This window comes from Lepisma saccharinum, chromosome 1 (genome assembly GCF_977018435.1).
Source record: "Lepisma saccharinum chromosome 1, izLepSacc3.1, whole genome shotgun sequence".
Lineage (NCBI taxonomy): Eukaryota > Metazoa > Arthropoda > Insecta > Zygentoma > Lepismatidae > Lepisma > Lepisma saccharinum.
The window spans coordinates 30,762,263-30,785,873 of NC_139229.1; the positions used below are offsets into that span (position 1 = coordinate 30,762,263).

Here is a 23,611-nt window from a genome sequence, read left to right on the forward strand (position 1 = left end):
TGACTGGTGAACTGGACCCCTTGGCGTAAATCAATTTTCAGTTTATAGGTTTTGGGATATTTTGCTTCAGACATACCTAAATTATGTATTCATAAGAGTTGATTCCTTTGGACTTAAACTCCTCAGTATGCATATGATGTGTGTCAGGCTCAATAATACACACACAGAACAGCTATGTTTTACACACACAAATGTTCAAATATGTGATTTTTTTAAACTGTTAATAGTTTGCAATATTCCTGAATGTTGTTGTTTTATCTTTAATTCTGCATTGCAGTTACCAAAAAAAATAAATTAGATCTGTGATTTTTATCTTTACCGAAAACACTATCTTTGTACTGCAAATTGACTTAGTAAACTTTTCTCTTCACAGGTCTCCAAACCGACAGTGCCTGTGATGATGAGATCCAATTCAGTGGACAGGTAGGTGTAGCATAACCATTTAGAGCACTATGTCATGCTTAATTTTCTAAGTGGCATTATGAAACAAATGATTAAGACATAAATTGTGACAATTTTGTTCTTCGCTAGATTATCTTGGGCTTTGTACACAGAACAGACAGGGTGGGGTAATATTTATCAAGCTTCTGATTCAAAATTTGTGGAGTTATACATACTGTAATTCCAATTGGCACTTAATGAGCTTGTTTGAAGCTGGACAGGTAACTTTGAAGGTTCTTGAAACTATTTATTCATCATTCATGTCCTGATATGCATAAAGTGGAATTCGTTACGATTCAAATGTGGATATTCATTCTTGAGTGAATCCATCAGAAAACTTGTGTCAGCGTCAGTTTTACTGCTCAGCAGTCACATAACTAGAGAATAATCTCATATGTAATGGGTAGGGAACTGAATATAAAAGCTTACTTCCTTTCAAATCTTCTTTAATCTTTCTGTCTGAAATTAACAAATTACACTCGTCTGCCTTCATCTGCAAAATTCACTCTGTGTAAGCATGTGCAATTACCCTGTTATCTCATAACAATTTCAGCAAAAAATAATAAACGTTGAATGAGTAACTAAAAACTGTAGTAATTACCATAGTGAAGTTATCAGTTCTATTTTCAACAATTATGATTTCCTCCTTAGGGTTGTACTGTACCTTTCAGCCTGTGTCAGCAAGAACTCGCAGCATACAGTCTGTCACAAAAAAATAGCACCAATGTGTTTGTGTTCCCTACTAATTATGTGATCTTCCGGTAACTGGATGATGTAGAAAACAATTTATTTTGTTCTGAGCCTGTGAACCGGACAACAGCTAGGGTGGAGCCATGATCACATACAGGGTGGATAAAAATCATGATTTTTATTAAATCACGCTAAGCGTGCAATTTTTTAAGAGTGGTGCAATGTTTTGTGAAGAACTGTACATAGTGAAAGAAAAGAACGAGGGCCAGAAGGGCTAATGTAATATTAATACTAAGTGAAGGAAATATATACAGTAGAACCTCGAATTTATGTTCTCTGATTATACAGTAATTTTTTATACCGCATACGTTCATTCATCATGATTCCAGCAAAGCAACATATTTTAAAATTTTCCTGTATTTTACATTTTTCTTTTTTTCATCTTGGTTCCCGTAAAAACACAAAATCAATGTTTCAATGTATGTATGTATACTGACTTTGCACATTCTGGATAATTTGATATGATCAGAATTCCTTTTACAACATTAACAGTGTCCCCCGATGCACAGTGGTAGCATTGTCGTCTTGCAATTAAGGGGTTCGATACCCGGTGGAGGCACATAGTGGTTCGGATCCCACTTTAAACTGTAAGTTCAGTCCCAATTAGCCTTACTGTCCATAAAGTGGACTTAAAACACCAAATCAACCAACCTTAACAGTAGGAGTCTTTATGTCTATCTGCCAGCCACTAGAGCTTAAATATTCAATTATTTTTATATTGAAATCTATCCTGGAAGATGAAAATGTCTGGTCAACATAGTGCTTTGAACATTGAATTTACATTTACAATGAAGCTAGCAAAGTATACATTTGATTGAGGAAAGAAAGTTAAATGAAATTACCCATTATCCAAAAATTCGAAAATATTGTATTCGTATTCTCTCATTTAATGATTCAAGATGCTCATAAGGATCTGAACTACAGAGGTTGTTCCGCCTACGTTTGGCCAATTTCGTTCCTCCCACCCTGCACTCAGAATGAACTCAACCAACCTTGGTCAGGCATGTTTGTCAGTGTAGTGTGTGAGCTGTGAAAGTCTGGTTGTGTTTTCTCACTGGGCCAAAAATCCCGCCAAAACTGAGCCGCTTTTTGGGAGGAGTGCGTTGTATAACTTTCCAAGTGTTTGCATTTTCTCGCTTGGCCGAAAATGCTGCCAAAACAGTTGCTTTTGGGAAGGTTTTGTTGTAGCCTTTTATGATGCAAAGTTCAGTGTGTCAATGATCAGGAAGTAGTGTAAGAGCAAGAATTGTGACGTTAGTTTGACTTTATTCAAGAATGTGATCGGCAAGTATAAGGATTGCATGGCCCCAGCGTTCGGTTCTCCAACAAAGGGGACGAGAACACGACCGTGCACACAAGCAAACCACCAGTATGCAGGCGAAACTTCGCAGAATGGGCATGCAAGAGAATCCACCGACCCAAAGACAGATGGAAAATCATCTAAATATGTCTTTGGAAACTGTTAACAGCACCTTGCACTTGCATACTGGTGGTGGCTTGTGTGCACGGCCGTGTTCTCGTCCCCTTTGTTGGAGAACCGAACACTGGGGCCATGCAATCCTTATACTTGCCGATCACATTCTTGAATAAAGTCAAACTAACGTCACAATTCTTGCTCTTACACTACTTCCTGATCATTGACACACTGAACTTTGCGTCATAAAAGGCTACAACATAACCTTCCCAAAAGCAACTGTTTTGGCAACATTTTCGGCCAAGCGAGAAAATGCAAACACTTGGAAAGTTATACAACGCACTCCTCCCAAAAAGCGGCTCAGTTTTGGCGGGATTTTTGGCCCAGTGAGAAAACACAACCACTCTTTTACAGCTCACACACTACACTGACAAACATGCCTGACCAAGGTTGGGTGAGTTCATTCTGAGTGCAGGGGGGGGAGGAACGAAATTGGCCAAACGTAGACGGAACAACCTCTGTATATGGCTACAATCGGCAGTAAGATCGCAAACTGAAGATTACTGTCACATTTTGCAAGAGTTCCCATATATCACATGTTGGTCCTGGGTTCGATAACTGGTAGGAGCTCCAAAATTTCTGCTGACATAGCCTGGTGAGGGCATTTGGTGTTCTTTTTGAAAGCAAAAGTTGCTGCCAGAAAACACTTCACGGAATGAAAACTGCTTGGTAAGCCTTTGTCTTCAAAGGGCTGTTGGGCCATGGTGTTGTATTTTGCAACTTGCAATTGCTAATTTCAAACACTGCTTTGAACAGATCCAGTTTTTCAGAATTTACAATGTCATTGCAGTTCTTCGAAACGAGTGAGGTTTTTACATGCGTTCCTTCTACAGCGTGTCGAGACTTTGAACATACGTAATTTTTGTACATGAAGAGATAGTCATGATCCTTGCATTGGCATTAACTTTGTTTGTGTGGATATTTTTTTTAACATTAAACATGACAATCATGCTCTACATGTTATTCAATGAATGACCAGATGAAAGAGTCGAAATGTATTGTACCAAAAGACTTGAACTTACCTACCACAGTAATTTTTGTAGCACTGGCAAACGGTCCGGCAAGGCCTTAGAGCATGTAGATTAGAAAAGTAGAAGAAAATAGTTATCTTCTCTTTATCTATCCCTATTTTTCTAGTTGCTGTTAATCATGCTCTGTACATTGCTGAATTGCTTTTTTGTTTTCTTCTCTTGTAGAAAATCCTGAGGTGCTTTCATGGGGTGTTGGACTACTTTCTTCTGCAGAATGCCATTTCATATTAATGCTTAGTTGTGTCTGTAGGAGAGAACGTGAACTTTTCACATTGAGTGTCCAGTGAGTGGAGAGGCATGTTTGCATGTATCACTTCTTTCAAACGTTTTAACACCAGTTACACACACAGGAAAGGAAACAGCCTCCTGGTATGAGGATAAACTTGAGAGAACAAGTGTCAAAAAACATTCCATCCATCCTTTATGTTAAATACACATTTGTATCTTTTTATCTACAGCCGGTGTATGTATATATATGTGTGCGTCTGTGTCTGTATGTATGGGTGTGTGCAAGTGTGTAGATTTTTACAAACCAGAACTAAGGTGTATATATTGTATATGTATTTAACAGACAGAAAAGATAAAAAAAAATCCTGTACAACTTAAAGATTGTAAATATTTTGTTACGGAACTATTTTTGCATTGTTGGATAGGATGAGTCTTATTGCTTCAATTCATGCTTGTATGAATAACAGGGCTAAGTGCAATAAGTACTTTTTTATTTTGTGGAGATATTAGAGGTCGGATACAAGATGTTATTATTTAGTAGAGTTATTAAATGTCTGCCAGATGTATTAATAAGTGTAAAAAGTACAAATATTTCCTCCCTAAGGCATCAGTTTCTCAAACCTAATTTAAGGAAGAAATTATCTGAAATCCTAGTAAAATAGGAATAAAACAAATTAGATGGACTACATCTTAAATTTGTAAATAGTTATCGTAAATGTAATACTACTACTATTTAGAAATTATACTAAATGGAAGATAGACACGTATAAGTATATTTATATCTGCGTTCCATTTAATATAGGTTTTAAGTAGAGCTTCTTTGTAAGTGATGGTGTATGACAGTGCTATGAACGCATTTATTAGCTGCAAGTAGTTACTAGGAAAATAGGCAAAATTCAATATTCTAGTGGAAAAACTATTTTAGAAGGAATAGTTCTCTTACAATTGCAAAAGTTTCAACTGGTAACTATCAATACTACTTCCTTTTAGAATATTAATGAAGCTAAGCAGAATGATATAATTGAGGTACCAATGTAGAACTAGGATACTGCAGTTATTGTATTAAGGTGTGTTTACACACAACTCTACTTAACAGTTTTTCTTTTAATTTACATGGGAGAGAGTTACAACATTTTCTGTGGTGGATTCTGTTCTGCATATATATATTTTTTTATCACAGGAAAATGATTATATGTCGCATTCCTGAAAAATGTATAAATATAATTGAACCAGTGCTAATGGATTGAGCATTTTAATGATTTTGTTTATTATGTTTCATCTCCTTGGCCAAAAAATGGTGCTCTGTACTTCATCTTTATCTGGTTACTTCTTAGAATATGAAAGCCATTTGTAAATGTAGATGTATGGGCATTGTAAAGTAGACATTAGTTAGCCTTTAGCAACAGTGAATATAATGTTCAATTATTGCAACATCACTCATCTGATATACCCCATGCTTTGTGATTTTACTGTGCAATTGATGATAAACTTATCCAGTTATGCCTGTTGGTATCATTATTAAATTTAAAGACACAGTGTGGAACAATGAAAAGTTGCTTTGTTTGGTTTAATTATATTTTTTGTCTTGTTTGCCAGCTAAATATTGCATCACATGCATAATTTTTTTTGTACATATTGATTTTACAATTTTGATTAGTGAAATATATATATCCGGTGGTTTTATTTACTTTTCACAGTGTTTCACATATGAATATTTGGTCACTGATGAATAATGTATATATTTTTAACTTGCCAGTAACTAGTATGATGTTAAGTGCATTCAATCCAGTTTATGTGAAATGCATGTAAGAAATATGATTTAACGGAAGCTGTATGTTTATTCAGGCACTGATCTTTCTGAACATTGATTTCATAAAACATATACATCATTATTGAAGTGAAATACATTTTGCCACATGATTGACATATCATGTCGTCTTGTCATCAGATTAAGATTAATTGCCATGTCACCATAACAACTTGCTGCTTACCTAATGAGAACTTGTGAACAAGTAGCAATGATACTACATGCCCCCTATTCCACTACAAGAATGCCAGAAAAAATATTTGTAAGAATTATTTTAGCCTCAGTGGCATTGTCATCTTTCCTGAACAAAATGCAGGAACAAAACATCAAATAATAATAATAATATTGTACACAATTTTTAACTGTCTGGAGATTTCTGTCGTTTGGAAAGGGTAAATTAGGAAAGTAACAAGTACATTAGCTAATTAATGTTCATTATTTACATCTTTTATGATTCCTGATGAGGAGATTTGTGAAACATTGATGTCTCTTTGAACCATTTTATTTCCATGCTGTATTTGTTTTGTTTTTTTTCCTGTGTCACGTTCAGGCAAGATTATGCCCTCTTACATCTCAAGGCATTTAGTTAGGTTGGAGATTATGTGAGTGTTTCTTTAGGTTTCTTTCAAGGAAGTTACAGAATACTTCAGGGTTAGGAATGGCAATTTTTATCATTTAGAAGCAACAAACATTTTCACATATACTGTTTGTCAAAGTATAACATCCCATATTTTACGGCCTTTATCTCCATCCCCAGTTGAAACACCATAAATAAACAGGAATCACCAGTGCAAACCATAATAATGAAGCAATGGTTCAAAGTTTAGTGTATTCTGGCACAGGCTTAAACTCTCAAATGTTTTTTCTTGTTTGCTTTCTGCAACCTGTGTAATAGAACTTTAAACTTTTCCTGTATGTACATATGGCGTTGTATTTTGTCGGAATTTCCTCCTAATGACGAATGCAATATCCTCGTTAACTTGCTGTCACGAAAACTCGCATATTTCACACATCCGTCACTAAGTTGAGAAATTACACGTCCCAGCGTGAGGAGAGATTTGTTGATAGCACAGTCTTCCTTCAACCTCTCTCTAGTTGTGCCAGTTTGACTTGTGTTCTTCGATCCGGCCAGATCAACTAAGTTGACATGGAACACTTGGACTGCTCCTTCCATATCCTCCTCCCTCCCCCTACTATTGATGATTATATGGAAGATGGTGTGAGAGCATGAACTTCTCCCATTCATGTTTGTCTCCGCATACACCTTGTTGCACTCTCCAGTGAGTTTATGACACATTCTGTGAGACCTTTCACAGGGACAACACCCTTCTGAACCTCTTGCAGATTTAGGTGCTTTGAATGTTTCACAAGACGATCTCTTATTCTCTTGTTGCAAATTTCCATATAAGATAAACACAGAAGAAATTCCCTATCTTGTGCATTTTCTATCTCTAAAAATATATGATTAATGGCCATTGGTATAATACCTGGCCTAGCAGCATTTCACATCATTGTGTAAGTTTTGCCTAATGATGTCTGACCATATACCATATACCATATACCGTTGAAGCCCTTCACAGCATTATTTACAATTGGTTTGACAATAACATCAAAAACATCTTTTGTGGTCAAGTGGGTGTTAAGACATGAGATCAAACTTAGAAGTATTTCCAATTTGACGCGAAGTTACAGGATCTATCTGTAAGATGGTATCCTCATCAACCTTCCAGTTTACCACACTATTTTCACGTTCCTCCCAAGTTAATTCCAAGGATGAATGCTTTCATGTGGGAATTTTCATGCAATGTCATTGCATGAAAGTGGCTCTGGGGTTCACCCAGTGGGCAATAAATAGTACAGGGTTGGAGCATGGTGCTGACCACATTGCCAAGATCATGTATATGTAGGGCCCTACCCCCCCCCCCCCATATGCCTCCATAGCATGTTACAATGAACAAGGTTACCTTTGTTTGCTTGTTATTGTATTTCCTTATCTTTCGTCACATTGTTTTACAATTTCTATTTATTTACTAATATCAGTTTGCCAACATTAACTTATTTTTCTAAGAAGTATACATACAATTAATTTTAACTATAAGTGTGTGTGTGCATGTGTATGAAAGAGAGGGTGGTTGAAAACATTCTGATACTTAAAAATACTAATTTTAGGAATGAACAATGATTTTTAATGATCAGCGATAATGACTGATCTTAGTTGCTTTCCTGATAGTCCAGTAATTGGTTATGAAACATTTGCCATGGAATTTTTTAATGGCTGTATATTATCACAATTGAATAACATGTTAGAAAAAGCAACTGCTGGTTTGAAATCTATTTCCTTTGTATATTTCTTTTTCAAGTAACTAATATCTGTGGTCATTTCATACCATGAAAATAAAGTACACCAGTATTTTACATTACATAATAATTTTATGAAGAACCATGCCACGGTGAAGAGGCAACCAGATGGGTTAAATGATTTAAACTAATATTTCGTTGTGTCTTTATGAACTCGTGGTACTCTCGGTTCCACCTCAAATGTTTATTCGAAGTGGGAAAAATTAATCATCTCATACTGATTGTTTTCCAGTAGCATATCAATAACTTTGCAATAAAATTTAATTAATGTGATACGATATTTGTGCAAACAGAATTAGGTTCATTGTAAAAAGTTATGTTATTTCATTATTATTCATAGAAGCAAAATTCATTTACTTTTTCTGATCTAAATGCTTGCCATTTTGCCATGATCAGGGCATTTTACATTATTGATATCTTTAAATTTTTATTAGTACTCAATTGTATTGATAGAATTTACACAATTATGATACAGTTCATGTATTTATCAACTTCAGACGTATTACAATATCAATAATTATGAAGACTTTGGAAATATCCACAAACTTTTTAACAACTTCATATTCCCTTTATTGGTTTTACTACTTAAAATGAATCAATCCATCATCACAATACTAACACCCTTCCCAGCAAATATCCAGGGAACAATGTATTAGATCCTCATAAGGACTTTTTTTTTAAGGATCCTGGCAAGGATTTCGAATATCACAGTAATTGTTAGCAAAATGTGTGTGAAACAGACCAAAGGTCTAACAAAACCTCAAGAAAGAGGTGAAGTTGATAACAGGATTTTTTTAAAAAAAATGATATCTGTAGTAACAGTGAGAGTGAATTTGGATCAAAAACTCAACAATAACAAAATTTCAGGTACTATTTATGCTGTGTAAGATGTAGTTGATTAGTTAATTGAATGCCAAAGAAAACTAATGTCAGTTGTGAATTTAATGTTTTTATTAGCACACCTTTCACTGCACTTTACACAGAGTAGATGAGGGTCCTCTTTTAGGTACATGTTAATAATTGCAATTGTGTTTTATTTGCTCATGACATGATTCTAAGAAATGACTAGCTGTCACCATCTTAGATTCTGTTTCTGGATTTAAAAAGATGTACATACCTTGTTATGTAAACGTATGTTTATTGCATAGTAGTAATGTGATGTGTATTCTAAATATTAGTGCTTTTTTATTTGTTTATTTGACCTGGGTAAGATTTGAAATTTCTTGATGGTAGTAAATTATACGTTGTTTACAAAGGGAAGACTTTTCTGCATCCTGGCTTAAACTTCTTACCTTCTTTTATCTGATGTGCAGGGTGGTGTTACACAACATTGACAAATTTTCACAGGGCATAGAGCAGTGTTTCTCAACTGCCGGTTCTTATGACAGGATCCCCTGAAACTCATTATTTTAGTTTGAGCAGCAATTTTCATTAACAAGTATTTATATTTGTCAACAAACCTAGACATAATTGAACTATTACTCTTTATGATTCTACTATAATTTATTTATTAATATTTAATTTCAAGGGCAAATATTAATCAATGTATAAAGTTCAAAATATTATAAAGGTATTTATGAGTATAATTGTTGGGATCAGGGCATCGACTTTTAAAAATAACTTTTTTACTGTGCTGTGGTCTTGTGAAGGTTGAGACCCACGGTGTAGAGGATGTAACTCAACATTACAACATTACAACAACTTTGCTTGGTAACATTTTTCTCATCAAGAGACTGTTTCTTCGATGCTAAAATACTCAAATAATGGTATTTCCTATCTTGTATTTATGCAGCCATGCAGCACAGATGAAGGATCAGAGGAGGGCAAAACAGCTAGGCCAATGAAAATGAACTTTTAAGTGCAAATCATTACTGAAAATGTAAATGAAAATGTACAAAAAACATAATGTTTGATGAATGGAAGTGTCAAATGCATGAAACGAAAGAAAGCATATTGTAAAGTCCTGCACAGCATCAACACCACTACTTTGCTTATGACAGAAAATGGACTCCTTTTCCTCTTCTCTTTATTCTCTCTCTCTCTCTCTCTCCCCTCCCCTCTCCTCTCCTCTCCTCTCCTCTCCTCTCCTCTCCTCTCCTCTCCTCTTTCTTTCTTTCTCTCTCTCTTTTATCTCCCTCCTTTTCGAGACCTGTTTTTTCCCCTTGACCCTTCAGATACATGGTTGACACTGACATTTACATTTTTGTTGGGTAACAGCACAGTATATAATATTCTACAGAAACAATTTCATGCTATCAGAGACAGGCATCATGATGATGATGATGATGCATGTCCTCTTTTATAATTTGTTATTAAGAGGTGATTTATATACTTTTATAGAAGTCTTTACACAGCAGCCCTTCCCTTGATTATTCACACATTGTCTCTATGGTGTACTAAATTTGTATGCTCTTCACACAGAAAAAAAAATAAATGTCAGTGGCAACAATGAACCTGTACATCATGACTGCATATATATATAGGATAGAAAATACCATTTTTAAGGGTTTGTACCTTTGAAACAAGACCCTTAATGATCAAAACATTACCAAGTAAGCTTGTTCATCTTGTCCTCCACGACCTGTGAAAGTTTTGTTGAACGGTGACACCCTGTATAAATTTAAATTGATGTAAATGTTCAAACTGTGGAGCATGTAGCAATATAATGTACATACTAATCATACCAAAGATTGACCACTGGAAATGTATTTGATCACAAAAAAATTAAAGTTTAGTTTAAATGCCAATCAGTTTTTCCTGGTAAGACCGAATCATCATTACACATTGCAGAGTGTGTGAAGTATTTGCGATTTTGAAAATAAGCTGTTTACATATATTTTTATTAACAGTTCGGTTCGTAACAAAGAGCTATGTAACAATTTGGTTGTATGACAGACATAATATCAGTTTTGAAACCAAATGATAAAGGAGCATGTAGCTAATGCCACATGTCAACATTTTATATATAATTAATCACCATTAACTTCGAAAACTGTTTTTGATAGAGCTGTTGCAGCTCAGAAATATTTTACTGTGTATTTGGTAAGAGCATTTTGGTTTTTTGGTATGTTGTAGGTTCATTCTCATACCATCTAGAAGGTACCATTGATCAAAGAATGGAAAGGTTTCAAATTATGTTCAGGCTTGGCACTAACATCATTCTAATGTTTAGCCTTTTACTTCAAATGGTTATATATATTCTTATATTTTCTGTATTTTTACCACATTTCATCTATCTGTCTATCTATATACAGGGTGATTCATAATTCCCTCTGGGTTTCAAACATTTATAGTACAAGAACAATAACACATACAGCAAAAAGGTGCACAAAGAATCTCTGCAAGTTTGCACTTGTAATAGTCCCCATCATGTAATCGTAAATTTAGCTGCTAAGGGGCAGTATAATGCAGTTAACTCGAACTAGGCATACAGCAAGTATTCTGCATCTTGGACTTCGTTAAATGTGAGTTGGTTCTGACGGTAATAGGGGAAATTTTTGTACGAAATATCTACAGAAGCACCTACAGAGAAGACAATTCGTGCATGGTACAACAAGTTGAAGGGGACTGGCTGCGTGTGCGATACAAAACTATATGTTGGCTTCATTTCAGGATTGATGTCTGCCATGTTACCATGGGTGCACATATCAAACACCTGTAAGGTACATACCAAACTTGGAGAGATTCTTTACCTACTGATATGTGCTTTTTTACTGTATGTGTTAATAGTTCTTGTACTCTAAATGTTCAAAATCCCAGATGGAATTATAAATCACCCTTTATATTTGTGACTTTTCAAAGCAATTTTCCCCACATGAAGCCTCTTTGAGATGGCCCAGGGCTATAGCCCATACCCCCTAAATTCTTGACCAGGCCATGAGTTTTAAAAAAAGGTTTAAAACTATAAATCTTGTGGTTTCATATTTATTTCTGAAGCTTTGAAATGTGTTAAAATAATATTCTCAGTTTGCTTCTTCAGCTTAAAATTGGCTTCAGTATAAATTTGACAGCCATGGACAATGACTACATGGAAAATAATTCCATCTGATGGGGAATATTTTTGTCATAATCTCTGTGATTATGTATCTTAATTTATTTGACATGCAAATGATTAGGAGTGTTCTTAGAAATTCACTATTATTAAAATTTATGTGAAGTTCTTTAATACTATGGGAAATGCAACCTCTATGAAGTTAAAAATAAACTTCTGATTTTAACTATTGTGTTATTTTGTAATGGTATTAGAGGTGTCATTTTTGCAAATGTTCTCCCCCTCTCTAATTGTGTTATGAAAAAAAACTATTACTTCTCTTTATGTCTTAATATCATTGCAGGAGTTTATCCAGAATTCTCAAAAAGGGTGGGGGGGTAAGTGTAAATTTAGAGCCAATATGACCATAAATTTGGCCTTCGTGAATAAAATTTAGGGGATTGTTGGGGTGTTTCTTGGAGTTTGCTGGGGGGTTGCTCATATGTTTTAACATGGAAACAGAGGGTTATCTTGGGGGGGATGCCATCCCTGTCCACTCCCAGCACTGCTCAGTGTCATGATATGTAGGAAAAATGTTTCAGAGACATTATATTTCAATTTACAACATAGTATGAAGACTCGTTCAAGTAAACATAATGAATAAATTCTGAAGAACAGTTATCAGTGTTGTATGAGTGGTGGAATTATAAAATATTTTCGAAAAACTATGAAGTGAAATATTTTTTTCAGTAGAAACTGCACTTTTGCCTATTACAGGTTCAATATTTCAAGTGTGATTTGTCTTTTCATATGATTCGTAAACATTTCAAAATGCATGTTTGTACATTAATGGCACAGTTTCAGTTACACTGCATGGAAGGTAGCTCCAAAATAAAATACACAAAAATCATAGATGTATGACTAATACAAACTTATTTCTAAATTGTATAATTTCTTGCGTATGAAATGACAAATTTGTTTAACTTGTGTTTCCTGTACTTCATGAATTTCATACTAATGTGATAAGTTTTGTCTTCCTGGTAAATGTTCGCATTTTCTTTTGTTATTTTCTTTGTGGAAGAATATAAGATCAGAATAATATATAGTATTTGTGTTTTTTTCCAATTTCCAAATGAGGGAAATTTAAAATTAATTTTTATTATTATTCGTATGACTTACATTACCACCGAGTAACATTAAACGTAAAAGGAAATGGAAAAGTAGTTTTGCATACGTTTCATTAGGTATTTGAAATTGTTTCCAAATATTACTGTAATTGTTAAGGTTTCGTGGTATTTGATAGTAACGATTGTTGAAATCCTCAAGCAACATGTGTCGCTTGTCCCTGTGATCTGAAAGAGTAATTTTTGAGGGGACAATGTTATGGGTGGAAAATATGCCTTCTTTGCCTTCTCCCTGCACCTGGGTAAATACCTTTCCTGGAAAAGTCCTGCAGACGTCCACCAATGTTACTAAGCTGAGCCAATGCTGATAAAAATGTATTGGTGTTGGCTGATACCAGTCACATCAGCATCAGAAAGTATCTGTTAATCTCCGGTACCAGCCGATAGTTATCAGATGTCGTAGGGTTTTAAAAAGTGTTTTTGGAAAGTCTAAATTTCGTCCAAGCAGCAATCCCATTCTCACCATACCTTCTCAAGCATGTTGTGTATCTTCAGTCATTGGACCTCACAGTGAGCGATTTCTTGCTGTGAGGTTTCTTCAAAGACAATGTTTGTGTTCCTCAACTTCAGAGACACTGTCGGAATTGCAAAGGTGCATCAACACCACCATCGGAACCTCACACAAAACATGCTTGAGAGGATTTGGCAAGAATGGAAGTACTGCCTGGGCATCTGTCGTGTCATACGTGGAACACACACAGAATGCATTCAAGGCCAATACAAAACTTCAAACATCCCTCTTTCACATGATGGTAATATTTCTGTCTGTCTGTTCAATATTAGATTATAAAATCTTCCATTAGTGTGTGGACAGTGTATTTTATTTACCAACAACCTTTTAGGGAGAATGGATTTTGGATTAAATTATATCTCATGTGAAATTAAGAATATTTTAAAGGAAAACAAACGCTGGTAGATTGACATGTTGTAGTTCCAATGGAAACCTTATGTAAAATTTTTAAATACTCTGAACTGCTTTGAATTCTTACAGTTTTTAAGTATCGGTATCAGTGCAAATCTGTAGGAGTATTGGCACTGGTATTGATATCTGTTCAAAGTGATATCAGCTCAGCTCTAGATATTACATAAGAACTCTAATAGGTACAGTACTTTCATTTGATTATTTTTTTTATTCACCACAATGCAGAGTTACTAAGTCATAGTGTATGAGTAAAATCTATAATATCCATATGCATACATAATTATTTTTTCGATGAAAGACAGTGAAAAAATAAGTATTCACCCTGTACTGGGTGAGTGGTAAATAATGGTAACCATGTACCATATATGGCTTACTCAGAGAAATTTCAGTATGCAGATTAACAATTTAATAAGTATCTATAGTAGTACTGCATTTGCCTTATTTCCACAGCATATTTGTCCAGTGTTGGCCAAACTGCACCTTTGACAAAAATGCTGTATAGAGCGAATTGTGATTACTAAGTGAACCAAGTGTATTGTAATACAGCTAATTATCCTTGTTATTTCATTCTCCCTCAGACTCTGTGATAGGGAAATCAGTCCTGATAGAGATTCAGATGGCTTGGATGCCTCAGATAATGAAGATTCTCTGTATTGGTCACGGGAAATTCCAGGAATCCACTGTCGGAATTTTTTCAATCAGTTACCGACAAGCTTCCTTCAAATTCAGATCCAAAGGGATGGTGGAATTCCAGCTCAGATATTTCTTGATGCAGCAACTTCAATCGCTTCATTACTAGGTCAGTAATGATTGTTTCATATCGTCATACCAATTCCAAAACCATAAATATTCAAGGTCTTGCAAAAGACAGGTTGTACATTTGGATAAATGTTGTCATCAGTAAAACATGTCCCTACTTATGGCTGTTTATTAGATCATATAAGTTACCATGGGAATCTGTCAAAAAAGGACATAATCATTCTCTGAATGTTAGCGACAATGGTTCTACATTAGCATGCAATGTTAATTGGATATTATCCATTGTCTAGTGCAGGGGTTCCCAAACTTTTTCGTTTCACTATGCCCTTAATGTTTCAAGATTTTTCCACAGCGCCCAAGTCAGAATGTAGGCCTATCTAACTCTTCCAATGTTCAGTTAGTGTAGTTAAATCAAGCACATACTTTAAAGTAAGTGTCATTTCATTGAAAATATTGGAACATTTTGTGGCACCCCTGTAAGCCAACCATGGCACCCCAAGGAACCACTGGTCTAGTGCTTTCAAACTATACTGATTCAAACGTTACTTTTTGTGATAACACCTCTTCTCTTGTCTTCAGGTAAAATTTCTTTTGCTGGTGGTGGGAATCGAACCTACGACAGACCTGGGATTTTTACTACTAAAAATCCGTTGCTCTAACCAATAGATTTGTAGTAAAATTACAGGTCTGTCGTAGGTCCAATTCCAACCAAAATAAATTTGGTCACTTGATTACTTGATAAAAGGTGGGTACTCTCTCGAAATGGGGTGCTAGATTAAGTATAGTTTAAAACACTTAAAAATGGATAATGTCCAATTAACATTACATGCTAAAAAGTATATACTGACAATTGAGAATGTCAAAATTTTCACATTTGTGGTTCTGGCATTGGTATAAATCAACAATGTATAAATTACTCAATTATATACTTTTAATGAGTGGACTGATTGGTTTGGTTTATTTTACTTTCCTTTTCTGCCACTTTTGGCTAATTGCAAAGATGAGAATGAGTGATGATATGGTAAATTTAATGAACGTACACTCACTTAGATCTTCCATGCACAGGCTGGAATTTGAACCTGGGAGTCCTTGTATCATATTGCTGTGCTAATCACTCTGCCATTCAGATCTGAGATATGTGTACTGTAAAGCTCAAACTTGATAGGAATTTTGAAATAAACGTCACACTTGAAATGACTCCTTACTAGAGTACATTTACTGCAACAGTGAACTTAGATATTCATATATTCACCTGTATTTGATGCTAACCATAAGTGATTGTTGTGTGTGCCCTGCACCTCAGGGCCCCTCTGAATTGTGGGGGTTGCAGGGGCAGCGGTTATGAATAACCCAGTACAGTTTCAACTTATGACATGCATAGAACCTGTTGTAGTTGTTGTTGTTATTATTTTTTACAGACATTTTAGGCACAGCAGCCTTTACTACAATCAAACTTGATCTTCAGAACAATGTCCAGAAATTGCTCGAGTACCATGGACAGGATCCTGCTAACTTGTCAACATTGCAATCACTTGTTATGAGTGAAGTACGAGACAAGAGTTTTCAACAAAGGAACTCTGCTACCGAAGCCTTGTTGTGGCTTCAGAGGTAAGCTCTTAATTTAGCCACGTAGATGTCATGATGATATTCTTAATCTTCCCATTAATTGATGTGGAGGTAGGATTTATGTGTTGTTGAAATATAATAAATAACCCCATGGTGTAACAGTCCTTGAGGGCCAGGCCCTACCTACCGACTGCCGGCATCACTCCCACATGCCTCAGCAAAGTGGGCGATCATCCAATGAGTTATGGGGTGACATGTGGTCAACACGAGGTACCCCTAGTTGTTGTACATTTCCACGAACTGGTTACGCTACTTATAGCTAGGGATGGACAATATCGGAAATTTTATATCGCGATATATCATCAAGAAAATATTGTCACAGACGATATTATGCAATATTTTTTTCCGCATCATGATATCTGCGGTATATCATCAACACGATATATATCACTAAATATTGTGATGATATATCGCCAACATGATATATATCACCAAAATATCATAAGGATATATTGTCGACGATATATATCGCCAAAATATCATGAGGTTATATTGCTGACATGATATATATATCACCAAAATATTGTGAGGATATATCATCGACATGATTTAAATTGCCAAAATATTGTGATGATATATTGCTTAAAAGCTACATCAGGGATGGATGACATGGAATGTGTATGTCTTGACAATATATCGTCTAGTTGATATCCCCTGGATGATAATTTTTCAATATCGCGATATATCATCTAGACGATATATCGTCCAATACTACTCATAGCCCCCCAGTTTCCTCAGAATGGTGGGTGGACACTGATCGAAATCTCAGGAGACTCGAAGCAGCATGCATCCTGTTGCCTGAACCCAAAGCCTGATACTGAACGGCCATGGTGCATTTGGAACATTTGTAAGATATAGTATATATTTTGTATGAGCTGCTCGGAAGTAAATCTTTATAGCCCACAAAAGTATGAAACCGATAAAAAATTAGGTGAAAGTTCGTCCATTGCATTATGGGTTACTCAGATGTTTCCATGTGTTTCTGGCTGTCAGGGGCTACTGAAGGAACTTCATTCACTATTGTAACTGTAGAGTCTGCAGAAACTGAATCCAATGTTAACTCAATTTTGAACAGTTTGTGGGTTATCAAGTTTTACTCCCAAGCTGCTCGTATATGGTATATTTCCTGTGGAAAGTGCATATGGTCGTGAGTTATAAGTAATAACATATGTAGCACACACACACACACATTGATTGATCCTGCCATTGTTAGAAACACCAGTGGAAGGCTTCTTTTGTAATTCTCTGAAGTTCTGCTGTCACTTTCAATTTGTTGCAAAATGAATCCATTTGTGTGGCTCAGTGGATTACCATGTCAAATTGTAACATTACACTGAATTACCAATACTCACATCTAACTGAAATGGAATAGTTGAGACACTGCATGCCGAAACGTGTCCAAACCTGTTGCAACTGTGAGCAGACATGCTAAGCTCCCCTCTCCCCCCAAACACACACACAACAATCAATGTGTCCATTGTCTTACCTGTGATTCCCCATATGGAGGGAAATTCTAGGAACATTTTGAGTACCTGTTGTTGCTGTTGAAAGTGGGACGTGCAAGAAAAAGTAACTGTGTTACAAGTGACTTATTACTTTCAAACACTGGCATTTGAAACCAAATTGTGTCAAGATAAGCCATTGCATGGAGTGACTGAGCCTAAAATTTTGCCACATTACATTGCTCTATAACTGAAGTTTTGTTCAGAAACCAAAATAGCCTTTGTGCATATATATTTTTTGACATCATTTTTTTGTGTTTTCATATTATACAGGGAAGGCCAACTGAAACCACTTGCAGATTTTGAACCTGTGCCCTGTATAGTAGAATCTCATTACCTTCAATAACTGAAAAATGGTAAACAAAAAACCGCTGAGAAATTGATATGAATAAATTACATGCTCAGAACGTTTTTTTGTGAATACAAATTTGCAAAATAATGCTAACGTAGTAGTTTACATGATTTTTTTATTATAAATTTTGCCACATGTTGCATATATTTTGTAAAACTTGCCACAAAATCATAAATTTTCTGCTATGTGAATTTTCAATAACATTTTAGCAAGAAAAGTATTATGTTTTGAATACAGTAGTCATAGTTACAGGATGGACCGTTAGTCACGTAGGGATTTCAAAAGTTCATAATGTCTGTGTTAATTATTGCCCACGTTCATGTGAAAATTACATTTCTGAGAAATCTCCCCTATGTAATGGGCATAAATACAAACAATAAAAGCTATGAACTACTGAAACCCATTCTTGTAATATGGTCCACCCTGTACATAGTGATGGGTACATTGAAGTTGTTTTTTCAATATTGTTTCCCATTAACAATTTTCCAGCACAGATTTTCCTTTTATCAAAAGTTGGGGGAAAAAATTGTGCTACTCTCGTGAGAGAAGCCAATAAAATTAAGTGGGGAAAATCACTTAGTTAATTATTTGAAATATACTTTTCATTTGAAGCAACTAATTCTTATTTTGTTTAACAGGGAACTCAAATTTATCCGGGAGCTGCTTGAAGAATTTGTGGACAGTGAAGCAGATATGAGTACCTGTTCTTTGGTGGCCTATAACAGAACTCTGAAGCTACATCACGGTTGGATGACACGGAATGTGTTTGCGGTAAGTTTAAGTGAACAGAACTTAAAATGATGAACAAAGCCAAGAGTTATATGACCTTTACATTAACTTTTAGCGTACCATTGCTGGATTCAAAACTTAACAAAATCACTTTTTTTTTTGCTTATTTTGGAGAAGGGTATGCCTAGGGTGACCATAATATTTTGACCCCAAAACGGAACATCTCAAGGAAGTCACTTTACCGTTTCTGAAAAATCGGGAATCATAAAACTATTATTATTATTATTAGTTAAAGTAGAAAATATATTAGCATTCACCGATTCATTAGGAATTTTCTTTCGAATTTGTTTCGAGATGCAGGAATTTAAATTTTTGTGCAGGCATGCATTGATACTACATGTACGCTTCTTGGTCATACTTATTCACTGCTCTAGAAATAATGGAACCAACAGAAGACAATAAAAACCACGAAGCTAACTTAAACAGTGAACTGCTGCCTGCTCGAAGCTTCTCGATGAAATTGTGCCATTTGGATTATTATGCACAAAGCACAATTAGCCAAAAGTGGCAGAAAAAGCAAATCTGAATATAAAAACTAAATTTCTATGAATCTGGTATAAAAATATGCCATCGACTTCTTTTAGCATGAAATGTCTCAAATTTAAATTAATTTTTGAGCTAAGTTCTTGATATTTATAAAATGGGACATAATAAGGATTTTTAAAATATAAACGGGATGACCGTGACACGTCTCCGAAATGGGACTGTCCCGGTCAAAACGGGACATATGGTCACCCTAGGTATGCCCTTTTAATCAAGAGTCTATGGAAGAAGAGAAAAATCAAATAATGTAGATTTAACACCACCAGCAAAATGATGCATGCCTCTGAGTGATACAAAAAACTACATCATCAATCGGTCCTTTCATCAGTCATTGCACTGATCACTTAATTGAGCATAAAATCTTCCATTGTTGGTTTCTCCCCCCACTGTCTTTGCATTTTGGTATTCTTACATTAGTTTTTCTTATCTGCTCTTACATGTTCCAAACTTGTGTGTTAAGGCCCAAAAATGACCTCTTCAGAAAAACCAAAATGGCTGAAGTTGAACCCATGAGGAGAATGTACAAGTTATTTGATGTAGTTTCTGAAAACAACAAAATCATAGACCTGTTTAGATGAAACTGTAACTTTGGTTCTGTTCGTAGAATTTTTGTATGTGGTTAACTTGTAAGGTTACATCCTGCAATTGAGTTTCATTTTGACTGTATTACCTCTGTGTTTATAATGTCTCTATAACATTGTAATTGAATTTCTCTTTTCATAATTGTTATTAAATGTAAATTGTATATGAAAATGCCATACTCCTAGTGTATATTAAATCATTCATATTTCTTGTTAATTATCTTAATTATGTTCTTGTTTATGTAATAGTGTAATTCTGTATTGAACACTATAATTGGGCATGTGTCTGTTGTGTTCCAACAAATACATTTTCTCATTGAGTATTTGAGTAATGATCTTAACCATAAAATGGTTCCAGGTTCAAGTCCTTCCCTGAGCAGAGCATGGGTACTCCTTAGCAAGTATCCATCAATTCCATGTAATCATTGTTGACCCTTTCCGGATGAGGGACAAGAATTGCCTGTCATAGAATTACTGTCCAATAAGATGAGCGGCGAAGGACTCAGGCCCGTAGCCAAAATTCTATTTGGTGGGGGGACTCATCCCTTATCAGCACGGGCGTCACGATAAATATTTCTAGAGGGGTTCAGGCCATAGATAAAACTTGATTAGTACAAATAAAAGTGACAATAATAATTATTGTTATTTTACAATAATAACTGTTATAAGTTATTAAAAATATACCAATTTCAATCCAAATTTATTGTTATTAGACTGCTACTCAATCCACAGTATCAGTAAATATCTAACACAATTGTTGTGCATTAATTTTCTTATATTTTGTAGTTAGTGTACTGATAATCATAGTTATTGTATTTTGTTATTAACTTTTACACAATCGTTCAAAAAAGGCTTTAACAGTTGTGGTAAATTTTACTCATAAAGTTTATATTCTGTGACCTCTCACAAAGAAAACTATAAGTTTTGGAAGCTGTGATCCATTTATGATTTGGATGAAATGACAGAATATAAAAAATTTAACCTGGTTCCTCTAATATACACTAAACTTTTTTCGATCTAATGCAGTTTTTACTGCGGGTATAACTTTATTTAATTTATTAATAATAAAAGTAATATTTAAATTAGATATTTGTAGGATTTCAGGGGGGCCTCAGCCCACTTAGCCCTTCCCCTGGCTACATGCCTGGTCAAGGGCTATAATCATACCATGTCTCTTGTGCACATGTGTTGTAACCACCTGTTTCAAATTTGAACTGCTTGATGCCATGTTTTCTTCGTTGCTGAATTTTACTTGTACTTGTGTCTAATTATGTTGCGCTTTTGTTTATACTCTTGAAAATAGCCCACATTGTGGAAATTTCTTACAATGGTTCCGCTTTGAATTTCACAGTTAGTGATGATTTCAATCCTGATAGAACGTTTTTGTTATTTTCATGAATTTTTTTTTTTATTGGCTCTTCGAAATATGTTTTCAGTAACTTTCATGCAGTGTTATATTTTTTTACTTTCAAAAAATTGTTACAGAAAAAATTCATAAATGTGAGAAAATTTATATAAAATGTAACATATTACTTATCTGTGGAAAGAGGAAGTGTTGTAGATTTTAGAAAAAAAAATGTCGAATAATAACGCACTTGACAACATATTTTCTATGATTTTTTTTAAAAAACTGGGGATATCCTAAGTCTCATCCAGAAAGGGTTATTCCTCATTGTCACAGATAACCAGAAGAGACAGAAAAGCTACACAAAATAAGAAATGTACAAGAAAAGTTAGGAGTATTTGTAATGATTCCAACATTTAAATCATATTAACAAAATGCTGACCTCCATGTCAGAGCTGTGATGCCAGGGGTCTTGGATTCGAATCCTGGCCTGGTCATAAGTGTTCATCATATCATCACTTATCCTCATCATTGCAATGAGCCAAGAGTGGCAGAACATTTATTATTATAATTTTTTTTGCAGGTGTCTGTTAGAGGGGCTCCAACACGCGAGGATTTCATCACATCTCTGGCGCTGGGTTTGTCTGATGTCAAGAAGCCAAATTTCAAGAAGCAACTAATGGAAGATGTTCGGATGTACATTACAATTCTGGGAGTTCTGCTCAAATCTCTAGAGGAATTCTACGAGGAAAATTGCATTCACAGATAACATTTTCTAACACTGTGCTTGACAGAATATGAACCAGTAGGCCTTAAAACATCAATAATTGATATTTCTGCAATGGTTGTCATTTTAAAGATTAGCATAATTACTTCGACATGGAAAAAATTCATGTTGACTTTTGTAAGAGTTTAGTGGTGCCATCACCAAACTATGAATTCTGACATACGAACAGTAACATAAGTGCCAGAAGGGTAGTACATTCTCAGGTGTGTATTTAATTTGACTTACAGATATATACATATATATTTAGTAGATATGCTACATATGTTTAACCTTTAGCAGCCGGAAATGTTTTCCCAGCTCGATATGTGGCAGCAATTAACATGCTATTTCTTGAAACTACACATGATATTTCGGCTCAGTCTCTTTTGTTCATTAGTATACATGTGAAGGTATGACATACTCTGCCTACAAACCAATATATCCATTGTTACTACTATTAACAAACGAAGTTTGAAAAAGTATCATATTTCACTCAGTATTATGGGATAGATTTTACAAAAAGGGCTAGGGTAAAGGAGGTCAAGAGTACACACCTAACGTTTGAGGCCGTGTAAATAGTAAGGTAAATCACAGATACACATGAAAGTTTGTCACAATGTTTATTAACCCTTTAGTAATCATTGCTCAGAAATCAAAGAAAGTAACTGTAAAAGGAAAAACTACAGAAAAGATATGAAAGGATAGCACATGCGTACTCTTGGACACATAGGCGGCTAAGAGTACTAAACAGGTCGTTCAAGAGTACGCATTAGCAATTATCACACACATATGGTCCATGTCCAATGTAATCAGAACACTGTTCATGCCACCACTCATGACACACCCCACACTGAACCCAGTCGTCAGCAAAGGACTCTCCACACCCAGCGCAGATAATTTCGGTTTCATCTGCAACCGCCTGTGTGTTATCTTGTTGACGTTGCACAATCTTTAATGGCTTTTTTGTTAGTTTCTGAAGGGGTTGCTGTTTCTTGGTGCTCTGCCTATCCACTAACTTATTTTTAAAAGGTGATCCCGAGAGAATTTCACATGACCCCCCTTTCCTAGATCCGGAAGGAGTCTTCTGTGCAGGCTTTTCTATTGGTGACAGACCCACTTCCCCTGGTTGAGACACACTGGCATTCGCCGATGGAGTAGGACAAGGTTTAGTAGACGTTGACGT

At 35.2% G+C, this 23,611-nt stretch overlaps 1 protein-coding gene across 2 annotated transcripts in view; it reads left to right on the top strand.

Annotated features, from left to right (window-relative positions):
• The window catches only part of LOC145994298 (pleckstrin homology domain-containing family A member 8-like), a 48,494-nt gene extending 25,484 nt beyond the window's left edge, over nt 1–23,010 (top strand). The window contains exons 6-10 of one of the 2 annotated variants that reach the window (XM_083130412.1): nt 374–423; nt 14,744–14,964; nt 16,343–16,532; nt 19,043–19,175; nt 22,246–23,010. In XM_083130412.1, coding sequence (XP_082986538.1) covers nt 374–423; nt 14,744–14,964; nt 16,343–16,532; nt 19,043–19,175; nt 22,246–22,431 — 780 coding nt within the window. In that variant the 3' untranslated portion in view covers nt 22,432–23,010. The remainder of the gene's footprint in view (nt 1–373; nt 424–14,743; nt 14,965–16,342; nt 16,533–19,042; nt 19,176–22,245) is intronic. The other variant, XM_083130405.1, reaches the window with a different exon arrangement.
• The last annotated feature ends 601 nt before the right edge of the window (nt 23,011–23,611 follow it).